A 15,936-nucleotide genomic window follows, 5' to 3' on the forward strand; every position below is an offset into this window, starting at 1 on the left:
TAAAAGGATTATCCACTATGAATTAGTACTAAGACACAGAAAACCCCTCTCTTGGGATGATGCTGTGTGTGCGTGTCTGTTTTGTGTGCCTCTCCTGGGATCCCCCACTCGGCCTAATCATTGTTTCTCTAACAGATAATTCTCCATGTCCTCACATGTGTCTCTCTGTGTGTATGTGTATGTGTTAATTAGCAGTGAGTGTGCTCTTCCTTGTAATCACTTAATTAGGGGTGACGGCCCCGATGCTTGTTTACTCAATTAGCCATCCTCTTTAATTATCTAATTCACAGCAAGTCAACTGTCCTTGTTAGCAAGCTCAGTGAAGAAGTCATGCTCTGATCTGAGCTGTGTGTGTATGTGTGTGTGTTTTCTATTGTTTAAATGTGTAAAAGGTCCTTTCACCTGATAGCAAATTATTTGATGAAAAGCCAAATGCAGAAAATTGTATCGTATTTTCCTCTCCTTCTAAGACAGCTCACACACACCCACACAGTACTTGCAAACACAAACACACACATATGCTTCATCAGACACTAGGCCATGCTCACGGACTGCAAATGAGTGCCTAGCCACATGCCTCAGATTACTGTCGCACCGATTCCATGAGATTTAGTCATTAATGATAAAATCTACGTCAAAAAAAGAAAGAAAGTGAAGTCTCATGGTGAGTATGATTGATGGTTGCTTTAAATGGAGGCGTCCAGGGCCAGCTCTATTGTTTCTCCTGACCAGCACTGCCACCTACTCCAGCACCTCCACCCCCGCTCCTTCATGTGGATTAAGGCCTGCCGTTTATTTAACAGTTCATTTGAGCGAAGGGGCGACCAAGGTGAAGCCGGTGGGAGGCGGAGGGGGGTGGGTGGTGGTGGTGGGGGGGGGGGGGGGTTGGCAGGGTGTCTGTGCTGCACTGTGGCGGGACGTGCCTTGCGGGACAGTGCCAGGCTGCGCTGTGGGGAGACGAGACAGGGCCTCCCCAGTGGACTAATGCCCTGTAATGAAGATTAAGACTCAGTCAAAGACCATACTGTTCAGCTGAGATCGGAGGGATGGAGCGAGGGATGGTTGGAGGGGGGGAAGAGGGAAGGAAGTGAGGATAAAGCATAAAGTAGGGATAGAGGGTACAGAAACCCAGGTTTCCAGAATGTGTTTGAGGACGGATTATCCTAATTTTGTTCAGCAACAGGTACAGTTACCATCAGCTACAGGAAAAATACATGAACAACGCCATAATTAATTGTGGAATTATATTATCCACATTTAAATGTCTTCTGGTGCAAAATATGATTTCTATCGACTATGCAATTGCATCGCAATTTGCCCAAGTATCATTTCGGCAACAAAACATCATAGAAAAATTCAGTGAAACAAAAATCACAGTTAAAAAAAAAAAAAAAATCACCATTCTACATTTTAGGAGCCACAAAGTGCAAATTAGGAGTAAAAAACGGATACAATATTGGTAAATTCATTTCAACCCTGTATCAAATACACATTTCCTGTGACTTGCCTGGGATCATAAAAACCATGTGTATCCAGATGTATACTAAGAATGGAGCCAACTACAGAGCAGACAGGCTTTTGATAAAAGAAATTTGCCAACACATACTGTAGCAGTTACAGGCTGAACAAAACATCAAAGTATAACTACTCCCATTAGGGCTCTGTAACATATATTATTATCTTAAAAGACGTGGACGCTAATGTGTTACTTGCCTACACATAAGTCGACATTCTTGACACATGCATTAATATGTGCTGCCCTTTTACCTCTGATCTGGTCTCCCGAGCTCCTGAGACCAATATCTGTCTTTTAAAAATGTTAAATGTTAGTTGTTCCACTTTCTTCACCAGTTAGTTGCCGAGCAGGTGTACTGGTGAACTACACAAGAAAAGATCTTTGTTTGTTGCAGAATTGATAGTTCTCCCAAACTGCAGATATCTACTGTATCTTTCAGTTCAGTCTTATATTAAAATATGTATTCTAGCGGCTTTAATTAATTGGGAAATGTTCTAAGCTTATTTTCACTTTTGTAATCATCATTTGCTGTTTGGAGTTACTCCTGTGCTAAAATAGAAGCCGCTGCATCAATCAACTTAAGGAGCCTGCACCTCACTGCATGAAAAAGTGATCACTTTGCTTTTTGTGTTTCTCTCTAATTTCAAAGCCCTACTGTATTTTAAAAATCTAACTGCTGACCAAACAGCCAGTAAAACACACAAACATGTGACCATGTGTATGTACGTGATATTTGATGCTCCTATTTAGAGTATGAAGGACAGTTAACCAGAGCAGCCTCAACACACGGCACACTTCACTTACCACTCCGTGGTTAAAAGCTCCCCTAAGACCTGTTACACCCAGACACACTCCCACTGTCTCCGGCCATCTCCTCATTCTTCACTTCACTTCTATCTCTCCCAGAGTTCCTTCTTTCCTTTCCTTATTCTTTTTTTTTTTTTTTTAATGTTTTGTCTACCAAAATCAAAAATCAACGGGGGCGCATCAACAGGGATGATGTGCAGACACATGGATGGATGGAAGGATGGATGGATGGGTGGGTAGGTGGGTTGGTGGAGAAAAAGGGATCTTTTTTCACATGACCTTGTGTTAGCGGGGCTGGCCTCTCTCCCCCACTCTCTGTCTCTTCCCCAGACGGACTGTGTCTGTGACTGGGCTGGCAGTTCTTGCCTCTCTTGGGCATTCTGGCATTCCTCCCTGTCATGCCCCCCCATCCCCCTGCCTCCGGCTGTCTCCTGCCCTCTGAGGGTTTCCATCTTTGCTGACGCTCACTCTCTTGCTTTAACTCTGTTTTTTTTTCTATAGACACCGTGTTAGGTCAGCACATTGGTTTATATCACTTGCTACCTATGTTTCTTTGGCATGTTTATACCTTTCTTCGTTTTTGAGTTGAATAATGAATCTCTATCTCTAAGATATCTTGTGAGATGTTCTAAAGATTTAGAGTTTTCTGCAAGGTGCTCTAAGCTGAAAACAGCTTTGAAAATCTGATCTGTACAGTGTGAGAGTTGAGATTAGGAACACAAAAGAAATGTGCAGCTTCAAATGCACAAAGCTGTTCTCACGCATAGGTGAATCTTTATCTCCCTTGTCTGACACGTAAAAATATTTTTGACGAGCAGGACCACACAACTTTTGTTCTACACCGCCCCTGGCTTCAGGGTCTCCGTGGCAACGCCATGCGGGTCGTCATGTTATTATCACCAGTGCTTGACCAGCCGGCCCTCTGCATTCACTCTGTCTGCCTTAATGGACTCGCTGCTTTCTTGACAGACAAGACAGAGTGTGTGCGTGTGTGTGTGTGTGTGTGTGTGTGTGTGTGTGTGTGTGTGTGTGTGTGTGTGTGTGTGTGTGTGTGTGTATCTATTTTAAAATATAGGAGCAGCAAATGTCCTTAAAAGCACAGAAAGATGAAAATCATTCTCCAGAGTGAGCACATTTTATGAGTGAGTTTGGTGAGGTCAAGAGATGTTGAGTAACGTTACTTTGAAAAGAAATATTTCACCTTTTAAAATGTCATTTCAAATGACCAGAATTAGACATTCAAATCAAACATGAATTCATTTGATGTGAAGTCTCCTCAGGGTTCAAGTTCATATCAAATCTTCAACATTAGCATTAAATGAGACTGACCAGTTGTTACATTTTGTTGTAAGACTATCATTAGCTGTAAATACCATGGGGGTGCAAAGTATATCAAACAATAAAGTCATTCCAATGAGGTTGGGCCCTAAATCAGGAGATGCCCTGATGGGTTGTAACACGGAAATTCTTGGATTATGTATTTCAGAAAATTACACTGAAATGATGTTTAATGCATTAAGCCAGGGATGAGATTTGAGTTTTTGTTGTCCACTGTCCCTCAATCTGCAGCCTCTCAAGTCATTTCATTTTGTAAAATGAAAAACTGTAACAACTTTATGGTTGCAAAAAAAAATGGTTGCGGTTTGGTTTTACAAAACAATGAGAAAATATTATACAAAATGACAAAAAGTGCATCACTCCGCAAGATCTCCCCACACAGGGACATGAAAACAAAAAGTAGTGTGTGTCTGCATGTGTAAGGAAACTCATATGACAGACCCTGCAACTGTCGGACTATCGCCCTCCTCCTTTTGTTGGGTGACTCCAGAGAATGTGGTGGGAATGGCCACTGGGAGAGAGATTATGGGAGAGACAAAGACTGCAAGAGAGGGAACGAGAGAAGGAAAGAAAGAGTGAAAGACAGAAGAAAAGAATGAGAGAGAGGGAGAGAGAGAGAGAGGGGTCAGGGAGCCAGCTGATGTGAAAGTGCCTCCGATCACCTCGTGCTTCTCCTCCGCCCCCTCACTCTGTCCCTCTCTATCTTTTCTACTCTTTCTTTCATTCCCACTTGAATTCCTCTCCCAGCGCTTCACTCCAATGTGACGTCAGGTTTTGATCTGCGATAACAACAGAGATGCGTCAGTCAAGGCCCACACACACACACACTCACACACATACACACAGTTAAAAGCGCCACTGCAGATTAAAAGAGTGGCACTCAGACACTCGGCGAACACATATCCACACAGACACATACATACATGAGCACAGTGACACACAGCAGTGGCCTTTGAGTGAATGCTCCTCACAAGGCATAATGACAGCATTCTGCAGTAACCATAGCTAGGACAGTTCCCACAGACAAGACAGACACAGAAAGAGAAAGGCCATTTCTTTCTGTTTTCACCTCTCCTCCTACTCCCCACCTCCTCTCCAACAACCCTGACTTTGTCTGAACCATGTGACCTTCCACAGATCAACACTTTTGGCCACCAAAGACTGGACATATGAATTTGTGACTACTGGTTATAGACACATTAGAGAATACTGAATGTAAAACATATGTCTCTTCAGTATCAAATGGTCTCTGGGCTTAGACAAGTTTTTTTTTTTTGAAAATCATTTATAAATGCCAATGGAAACTTCTCAAACCACTACTGGAGCCAAATCAATAAATAATCAAAACTCAGCCAATCAAATGTCAGCTATGGGGTGGTGATACTGTAGCATGACAAAGAAAGTGTGTTCTTACACAGCTATGTTATGGACAAATACAGAGCGTTGAAAATACAGATCAACAGAAGAGAAGTGAATTATAATGAAGGAGGTGGTGGAAGTTATATGAACGTCTGTCCCTGTTGATATTCATCCATCCATCCATCCATCCTCTGCGAACAAGAACAAGCTGCAAACTTTTCCGCATGCATCACTGTTCTGTCGGAGAACTCCCTTCGGTCATTTTCAATTTAACCCTCTATGCATAAGACGATGCCCGGAGGCAAATGGTAAGCTTGAAAGATTATCCTGCCTTAGAATCCAAACATTCCCCGACATACGTGATTTTGACCATGTGAGCTCAATCTCTGCATATTTGTCTGTCTGCCTGTGAGAGACCACTCCCCATCACCCCCGTAACCCACCACACAAAAACACAGAGGATTCTCTGCTGACTGCCTCCAGCTTCGAACCACTTTGGTCATCACTTTTCTCCCTTGCTGAACCTGACACAGTGCAGGACTTGGTGGTGTATATTTTGAAGGGGGAGGATGAAGGTGGTGCTGCTGGCTGGGGGTGAGAGGAAGGGGTGGGGGGGATTGATGAGGGGTACGTTTCAGATCCAAATGAAAACATGTCACTCAGGGCCCATTAAAACGTAACCCTGCCCAACAGTAGACAGAGACACACATCATCATTTAGTCATTGGTCTATCTACCTATTGCACACATCTGCATTTATTTTCATTGATGATTAAGCCCTAATTATTTATTTTACAGAAAACTGATTAAGCTGTTCAACACAATTTCAAAGCACTCAAAGCAAGTTATTCAGACTTAATTTTCATTCAATGACACTCGATGTATACAGCTGTATAAATAAGAGAAAATCAAATCAAATTCCATTGTTTCAGAAGCTGGAACAAGCAAATGTTTTCTATTTCTGTACTTTATCCATTTAATACAGGCATATGGCATTCTGAGTGGAGTTTAGATGAGATGTTTATATAAATCCAACTTCAAGACAACTACATTAATTATTATTATTATGTATTTTGTGTGTGTCTCTTTTTCTGCTCTTTGGGTTCCTCACTAAACAATCAAATCATGCCAAGTCATCATTCACACCCCCATATACATAGATTAACACACACACACACACACTTGAATATAGGCGTGCGCACGCACACACACACACACACACACACACGCAGGGAGCCACCCCTGTAACCGGGGGGTATTTGTGACGTTCAGCATTATGAAAAATGACTTGCCCCCGTGGCACACCACAGTGGCAAGTGATTATAATATCCAGATAATCATTTCAAACAAATTATCATAATTATCAATCCATCATGAGCCTATTTAAGCAGAGGGAGAGGTGGGGACGTGTGGTGCTGTTGGCAGGGGGTAAACTATGGCCCGGAGCTCTGGATCACTTCTGTGACCCATGAGCCTCCCTCTGTCCATATAATAGCCCTCATACATTTAGGGTCATTTAGCTGGTGTATTTAGAGACTCAATTCCCCAGCTTGATACAGGAAAAGAAAGATACTCAGACAAAAGTGTGTGCACATACACACAGCTGACACCCATTGGGCTCTTTAGTCTTTCACCATAGAGTGGGGAAAGTCTACTTAAAGGTCAAAGTTCACATCAACCCCTGTCCTTTTCCCATTTACAACTGAAACACATGCTATTGGTCAGAACAGTAACCAGTGCTGGAGACTGAATAAAAGCACATGAAATAACATTTTTCTCAAACACAGACGTAAGGCTGAGTCCCACTATCTGGAAAGCATCAGTGTTTATAGGAGAGCGTGTTCACTTTCACTGTCTGAGACAAATAAGAGAGGAAGAGTGACACAGACAAAGCAACAGAGACTTGATCGCCTCAAAGAGATACTGGGCTGTATCTTTTCACAGTAAATCCTCCGTGAAAAGCAGCATGAATTGATTCAATCTCAGTGGTATTGAGAGGTCCATGAATAGGGATTGGGGAGAGAGACAGAGACATGGAGAGCGAGACGGAGAGACAGACAGATACACAGAGAAGAGGGATAGAGATAGATAGTAGCCTTCAGGGGGAGATGATCGTCTTGGGAAAAAAGCAATCAGTGCTCATTGATTTTCTCTGCTGGTTGAATGGAAGGTGTCTATCTGGAAGTCATTATCTGCCATCTGATCTGCTGGAGAGTTTACACACGTCGGAATGGACAGCGGCCCTCTTCTGAAGATGAGGATTAACACACACACACACACACACACACTGCAATATACATACAGAGTATAGGTTGTCTTTTTTTCCCCTGCTCACTATCTGGCTACCACTTTTAAATCCAAGGAATCCAAAAAGAAACACACGTCTTCCCCGTACCCTATTACCTTACACACACACAGACACACATAAACACACAAAGACTTAAGTATATGTGCAGTGTGTGAACGGGAATATACGTAAGCGGGGCCTAGACAGCCAAACAGACAGATAGTCCTGTTTTGTACGGCCGGAGCAGACCAAACCAAACAATCCCTGATCCTATCACCAATAGCCACTGATAGCGATCTATAGCTCCAACAACACCATCCTGTCTGCTTAGAGAGAGAGAGAGAGAGAGAGAGAGAGAGAGAGAGAGAGAGAAGGGTGGATGAAGTAAGCAGAGAAGGGATTCAGATAACTGAGCCTCTTATTTTCTGTCTGTGGGTGGGTGGGGTGTGAAGATGCATGTGTATTTATGTGAGCATGTGTTTAAGCCAATATGGCTCAATCCACGTCTAAGTAAGGGCAGGATATGCATCTATGGACTTAAAACTCTCCCTTTCTCTTTCTCTCTTTCACACAGACACACACATATAGACACACACACAGCTGATAGCTCTGGGCAGCTTTCAGTAAGACGGCTGGAGAAGCTGCAATAACATCTTTGCTTCTGCTTTATCCCTGGCCTTAACCTTGATTCCTCCACTTGCCTCTACACTCCTTTCATACTGACTCAGCAACATCTTTTGTGTTGTTTTCGTGTCACTGGGTGGCAATAACTGAAAGATTATTTTTTCCTAAAACATACTTTTTCCAGAGAATATAGTTTCTTTTTTTTTGTTTATTTTGGTGCTTTTTTTTCCTGTTTTAATGCTTCTGTCCTGTATTGCACCTGATTTTATATGTTCTTGATTGTAGTTTATAGCCCTCTCTGGTGAGCAAAATAAACAGAAACAAAAAAGACAAGAAAGAAAAGTAAATCTCCTGTATGTCTTTCAATGCTTTTACTGTTCATCCCATTTCATCCATACATCCACATATTCTGCCTATTTTTTGTAAGATCTGACAACTTCGACTTAATATCCTGCACTGTAGTTGAATGTGTACACATACAGTTTAAACAGAACAAATCTGTAAAGTGCATTGACCAATCAGAACTAATTACACACACAGCCATGCAAACACACACACCTTTCAGCAGTGAACTAGTTTGTTCACGAGCTACAGCTCAATTAACATTTTGCCTTAATCAAGCATAGCAACAGTAATGACATGGTGGAGGCAGAAGTTAATGTTTGTGTGCATATGTGTATTTTCTGTGTGCGTGTGTGTGTGTGTGCCTAGTGTTTGTGTGTAACTGTACGACGTGGATGAATGAGTCATGTCTTAAGGAACAGCTCATGCATAATTTCATTCATATTCATAACAGGCATGTGGTCTGCCACCACCCGATGAGAGCCCACCGCAACTCACACTCTGCATAATGAGATGTGGCCAGCGTGTGTGTGTGTGTGTGTGCCTGCGCGTGTGTGTGTGTTTTGACTTGACGTACTGTAGGTAAGTGTACTTTATGTCTGTGTTCTGAGTGTGATGATTACAACTGTGAATCTGCAGCACTGTATGTGTGCATGCGTCCATGTACATGTGAGCATATCAAAGTCTGTGCGTGTATAGAGTGCAGGGCACGGGACGCTCATGTGGAAGGTGGTTAGGTAGTTTATAAAACCATCTAGGTTTTTCCACATTGTACGAACATGTGGGGAACAGGGAACAGCCCAAACCACCTGCGGTCAACTCTTAAAATAAGCTCATTGACTAATGTAGGATTTCAAATCAAACCAAGCAGTCAGTGATTTGCATGCCTGCCCGTTTACAGACGGTACAGCAACAAGACCCTTGACCTGAAATGCAAATGAGGAAATTTGCGTGATTTTGTTTTCCTAAGGGCAAAATTGGTCATAATTGTCAATTATGCCAGAAGAGATTTTAAGTGAAATACGTCTTGTTAAGGTTTTTCACAAGCCGATGTAAACACACGCTCTCCCCTCACACACTGCTTTTATTAAGGGGAGATGAATTTTGAATGGAAAAGTGCTCCGCCATTCGTTCTGCCCCTCATGTTTTGACCATCCTGTCATGTAAGATAAGACAAAAGCCACATAGAAACTTTGGAGAAAACGTCCAAATCTCGGTTCTAATTTTTTTGATGACTAAATCCAGAGCACATGAAAATGAGTTGGCAACATCCACATCACGCCACTCAGAGGACATTACAAAGGCTTTTAGCAATGCAGTGCTTTAAATCAAAATCCTTAAGTACTGTATATCATCTTATATATCAAGACAAAATACAAATACAGAGGTAGGTTTTGTATTTTAAGTAGTAGAGCGATATGCAAATAGAGTATGGGCTGCTACTACAAATCTTAAAACTGACACACACACACACACACACACACAACAAAACGAACCAAAAACAAAAACAAAACAACAATTTACAACTGTTCCATTTTCAGCCATTGATTTGGGTTACAGCTGCCACATCACTGACTTGAGCTGGAGCTTCGGCTGCCCTGCTTCACTGAAGCTCAGAGAGAGAGAGTGTCCCCTCTGCAGCAGCCATTGTTCTTTCACGGACAATTAGATGGACATGAACTCTCATGCTGTCCTGCCTTGACCCGGCGACACTGGCCATAAAAACAAACTGCCCAGCCTCCTCAGTAAATTTATCACCTCATAAAGTGGTCAGTGACTAGTCAACGGCACGTATCGGTCACAGTGTGAGTTGAGTGTCAGCATTTTTGTAAGTGAAGAATGGGTTTCCTCGCTTGCATATCAATGTCTGTTAGTCTTCTTGGAAAAGCAAGGCTTGTGAGTTAATGAAACACACAAAAAAATGAAAGTTTATTTGATCTCTTTAAATCCATGACCATGATCATATTAGAAAGGTCAGTATATCTCAAACAAAAAGTATTATACTGTATTATATAAATAAAGCTATCACAAAAAGACAGATGTTTTAGCATATTTAGGCTCATATTGGTGTCACTGTCATCTGTCATTGACGTTTTCTTTTTACCGAAATGGTCGAACAGCTGTATGTGGATGTATTCTCAAACAAATCTGTTGAGGTTTGTGTTTGTGCCAGAAGAGTCCTACTTTTTCTGCTTGGGACAAACATCCAGTGTATTACTTTCCTCTTTCAAGGACTTGGAAAGCTTTGGTAAGTAGCTAAACCCTGCACAATAGTTGCCATTACACAGGACGCAGGTACAGAGACAGGATTGGTAGAATAGTAAGCAGCTATAATTGTCCTACCTTTTTGACGCAGCTGTCAGGGGAGGCCTCTTCATGGTCATTCATCATCTGCTCAGAAAAACAGAAACAAAATGTGTAAAGTTCTAAATGAGACCAAAACCCACAGTCGTTCAAAAGTAAACAAGGGAAGAACCAAGCTGTTTTAATTGATTGAGAAGAAAATTTGTTAGCTAAATCATTAAAAGAGAATATTGATTGTGTGCTCCGCAGGGCCGCGGCCACGGCCTGTGACCGTCGCTGCTTGATGACATGAGCACAGGGTGTTCACAGTTCATCACACAGACCCTCTGGGGTAGAAATGTAACCAGAGGGATATAATAATGGACTGAGAGGTCACAAAAATACACACAGATGAAAACATAACACTACACACACACACACCCACTCTGATGAATGAATGCCCCACAGACTTGACGTTAATTCTCCGCTTCAGCATTGCAGGAAATTTTCGCTGAGACCGTTTCTGTGTATGTCTGTGAGTGTCTGTATAATTAAGCCTTCAAGCAATATTTACTGGGGGCAGATGGGTGGTAGAATGCTCCCAGTGTCTGCCAGAGGAAATGAAGGAAGTGGGGGAATGATGAAGAGATGGGGCTGCTCTGCTCTGCTGCAATGAGGGGGCATTTCACATATAATGGCAACCCAGAGTCTCTCTCCGTCCGTCTGTCTTTTTCTCTCACTCTCTGAAGCCCATTGATGGCAACCGAGGATCAAAGATGAGATGCAGACTGTTTTCCGAGCAGTTTTAGGGAGGGTGCGGGGGGGGGGTTGGCGTGGCACTTTACTGAGTTTAAGGGAAATTAGGCCTATAAAACTTCCTCAAGCACAGACACACGGCATATCTGAGCCTCCCTTTTCCTGCTCCCTATCCTCCCCATCTGCCCTTTAACAGTAGGTGTGTTGTTTGGGTGTTGTGACAAGACTGGCCTTTATATTAGAGCTGGCGCATTAAAGTTTGTATTTCCTAAACCAATGTGGCCCACCGTGATTGGGAAAGAGACATTTATCTGCTGTGGAATCTGACATGGAAACTGTGGGGCTATTCTTTGAATTCTGGCATACAACAACTTCTTTTATGCACCTTTCTGTACAAGGCTTTAATTCACAGGAAGTGATAATGAATTGTGTGTGTATGAACTTGTGCATGTGTGCACTCACATTTGGCTTAGCACACTCAATGTGCAGACTCTTGTCCTTTTAGCCAAACTATCATTTAATTCAGACCTGAAGTGGGCGAGAGTGCTATAACACTACAACACATGCCTATTATCAAAAACGTTGTCCTCAGAGCTCACAACCACAAAACTTCCCCTGATGAGTTGTTGTCACCTGAACCTACCAGCAGAATAATTATTAAATCAACTGTTTTTTTGACTGAACTCTTGAGCTTTCAGCAATTCAAAAATGTCTCTGTTTGTTCATAGGACTATTCATTCATGTAGTAAACCACAAAACTGTTACCTGGACACAGACATTCACCCTCAATTCTTCTTTCTCTCCTCTCACTGAACTAGTGAACCAGATGGGCCATATGTGCACTGATGCACTGTATACCATGGCTTCCTACATTAAGCTGTCAAGGGATCTGTTTCCCAGCCTCACCAAATGGGAGCAATTACACCACAGATACTTACAAAACTGTTCTCAGCCTACTTACACATCATCTAAACCTTTACAGAAGCCTCCTCTTCCTGAAATCAGTTTCAAACAACGCAAGAGTAAACATGTCATCTACCACAAGAGATGCAGCCTCCCTTAAGGCCAATTAAGTGTGTCACATTGTTTGGACTTGTAAATGTCTCTCCCCTGGTTTCGAATAAAGACGCAACTGTGTGAGTGGTGAAATTCACTGCTTATAAATGTTTTCTCAAAATCTCACCAACATAAACACAATCAGCACATCCATGTTGCTGTGAATCTGAATTCATGTCTTGTGCATTTTATGTTTACAACAGGTGCACAGTGACAGTGAAGACACATACAATTAATACAAGTGATTAAAAGTAGAAACAGGATTCTTTAAATTACTGAAGTTGCGGTGTCAAGTTTAATTTATTTTGAGTACGTGCCTTTATTTAATTTCTCAGGATGAAAGAACTAGTGCAAAAATAGCTTCATGATGTGCTGGTTTGAATGAACAGATTACAAAATATCTGTTTTACCGAAACCAAAAAAAAAAAAAAAAGTCTTTTTTATTTCTCTTTGCCTGTCTATGCTTATTTATATACACTTATATATAATCTAAATATAACTCTTTAACTTTGTTTGGTTAGGAGGAAAGATAAAATAAATGAATGTGTCTGCTCTGTAAGTAAAAGTGTGCTTGTGAACTTTAAACGTGGTGATAGAGCAGATAGTGAAATAGAGAGAGAGAGAGAGAGAGAGAGAGAGAGAGAGAGAGAGAGAGAGAGAGAGAGAGAGAGAGAGAGAGAGAATGCACTTCCCCTTTCTTGTAATGCATAAGACCAGCTGCAACAGTTTACAAAACCAACAGCTTGGCTGCGTCGTCTAAAATGCTACCAGGCGTTCAACAACTATAAGACAAGTCCTGGACTTCCCCCTGCTCTGTTCAGCTACATGCCAAGTGTAAATATGTGTGTGTATCAAATTGTGCAAGAGTAACCTAAAACTGTAGAAAACATGCAAGCAGACATGAGCGGTTTTACTGATTCCTTAATGTCTTTCAACTTCAGGTGGGGGGTCAGGACTGTGTGGGCTCGCTATCGTCCAAACCTCAGTTCTGGGTCTAGAACCACTGCGCTGACTGTCAGGAAAATGCTAATTGTAAAGCTTCTTGGCTTTGAATTCTGTGCAATTTTAATCCAGATTGTTTGTCTGTTGAAAACTGATCCAATGAGCTTTATTTTTTTAATTCTTTTTTTTCCCCCATATTTTGAAAAGTAAAATTTAGAGACTGGTGGTTAACAGGGTTTCCAGCGGTGAAACGCAGGGCTTGTGTAATGATGACAATAACTGTAACACAAAGGCAGGTGGAGACACTCTTTCAACACTGGCATACTGTATACGAGCACATGCACACACATACACATACGCTAACACACATACCAGACAAATACACACAGACAGAGACACACATAGAATAACCAAGCTTTGCCGTGGAACCCCACCAAGCAAATAAATAAGCTATTAATTAGGGAAGGAAAATGTGATTGGCCACTGACTTGGCGGTACTATGATTTATTGCACGTGTCACCGTCATCTCAAAGTGACTTTTACTCTGTGTCAGTGAGACATGTCCAAATAGAGACTGGCCTATGTTGAGAGGGATAGATTTTCCACTACACTGAGAGGGGTAAAATTGTCCATTTGTTCTGTATCTAGCCTGCTGAACGCTGACATGTCAATATGTCTTATGGAAAAGAGAAAACACTGGAGTGAGGGTAATTAGAAAGTGTGTGCAAGTGTGTGTCTAGGCACACAAACTTCTCTCTCTGGCCCATATGCCCTCAAACATAAACAAATCCAGTTGTGGCTTGATGAAAGTGCAGCCACCTGCAGAATCCTTCCACCAAGAGCTGTCCAGACTCTCATTAGTGTTACGTGTAAATGTGTGTGTTTGTGTATGTGTGAGAGTGTGTGTGTATATATGTATATCTTACCATGTCTGTGGTGTGTGTTTTCACACTAGGCAGGGAGGGAAAGCCCCGCCATTATTAGTGTTTCATAGCACAGCTTTTGTTATTGGACAGAGTCAGGACTTTTTCAACAGCACTTTAGCACCATTGGTATTGACATGTCATGATGACCAAGTGGACAAAAGAAAACACAAAATGGTGAGAGACACTCAGTGTGGACTGCCTCGTTGTTTTTACAAGACCTGTCACAGCCTAAAACACATGACAGAGCAAAATCCTGCTCAGTTTATTTCCAGAACTCATTTAATATGAAAAGAAAAGGCAGTAATGTCCAGAGGGGGTTTTCTGACTTGGGCCATGAGGCATATGCAGTGGTTTTGCATGCACAGCACAAGATCTAGTCAGAACTCGATAGAATGACCCATGCAGTAACCTAGTCATATAATTTACCAATGAGGCTGAGTAAGTAGTCATAGCAACTAAATGTAGACCTTACAAAGCTTGCTCATCATCATCCTCAGGCGTGAGGAGCAGAAGAGGGCCCCACTTGGAGGTTTCAACTGTAGGAAAATGTTAGCATTCTGTTGCCAAAAACAATTCTCCTCAACTTTGGATAATATGAGGCAATACAGCAACACGGCCCAATGATGGCTGCGGATGTCACAAAGCCACAAGTTTCCAAAAAGAACCAGCAGCAAACAAACCTCAGGGCTTTTTGAAACAGGGCCCTGACTGACAACCCATTGGCTGCAAGAGCCACACCAAGAAAGCCACAAATTGAAAGTTTTGCTATGCATTTATTGGGAACTTTTGCAGCTTCTTGGCACAATGACAGGATTTCATTGTGGTGGCAATGGCTGGATGGGTTATTGATCTTTTTGACGTATAGATGAGAGAGGAAGCGGTCTTTCACTGTGGGTCATGTTGAATAATAAACTGCAGAGAGAGCGTATTTGTGTCAGAGATCGAAAAAAAGAAAAAAGAGAGAAAATGAAAGGGAAGGCTCTGTTTCTCATTGCTGGAGCCTTTAAAATAGGAGCTAACCATCATGTCAAACATGATCTCAACAAATGGATCTGACTCCTCTGACTCCAGATACTGGCAAATCTGATCGGAATACTTCACAATCAATGAAATACACGGCTGCCCAAAAAAGGAAGAAAAAGCAATTGGGATATCAAGTCTCCAGTGTTATTCTCTGAGGTCTCTTGCTATCATTTGAACTCCCTGATAATGAACCTTTTACACTTTCCTGCCAGAATCTGTTAGAGACTGTTTGACTAAGGATACACGTCTGATTTTGTCTGCTTTTGAGCATTAAGTCAGTTGGTGCCTGGTTGTACTTCCAAGTCCTTTCTCTGGCTTGTCCTTTAAAAGGGTGTAAAATAGGGCTATTTCGGGACTTCCCAGAGATAGAGGCTTTGACAGCTGACCCAAAACAAGACCAGCACTATGACTTGTTAAAAACATGCCTTAACAATGAGGTTGCTCACAGAGCTGAAGTAGGGAGGTGGGAAGACTAAGGCAGGAGAAGGAGAAAGCAGGGTAGAAATTTGCACCGCTAAATACCAGGAAGTTGGGCGTCCATCAGATAGAATATATTCATCATGACTTTAATAAGCGGAAGACTTGAGGTGCTTTGGCCAAAGCAAACATCAAGGGGAGTGCTGATAGAAAATTTTCTCTCTGTCTCAGTTTAAGCTGTTCTAGAAAGTAATTACAAAT

At 42.0% G+C, this 15,936-nt stretch overlaps 1 protein-coding gene across 1 annotated transcript in view; it reads right to left on the bottom strand.

Moving 5' to 3' along the window:
- Nucleotides 1–15,936, bottom strand: part of prdm16 (PR domain containing 16) — a gene marked incomplete at its 3' end in the record, with an annotated part of 172,804 nt that overhangs the window by 68,246 nt on the left and 88,622 nt on the right. Inside the window, exon 3 of the mRNA XM_083975148.1 lies at nt 10,616–10,663. Within this exon, the coding sequence (XP_083831274.1) occupies nt 10,616–10,663 (48 nt within the window). The remainder of the gene's footprint in view (nt 1–10,615; nt 10,664–15,936) is intronic.

Source organism: Trachurus trachurus (genome assembly GCF_905171665.1).
Source record: "Trachurus trachurus genome assembly, chromosome: 7".
NCBI lineage: Eukaryota > Metazoa > Chordata > Actinopteri > Carangiformes > Carangidae > Trachurus > Trachurus trachurus.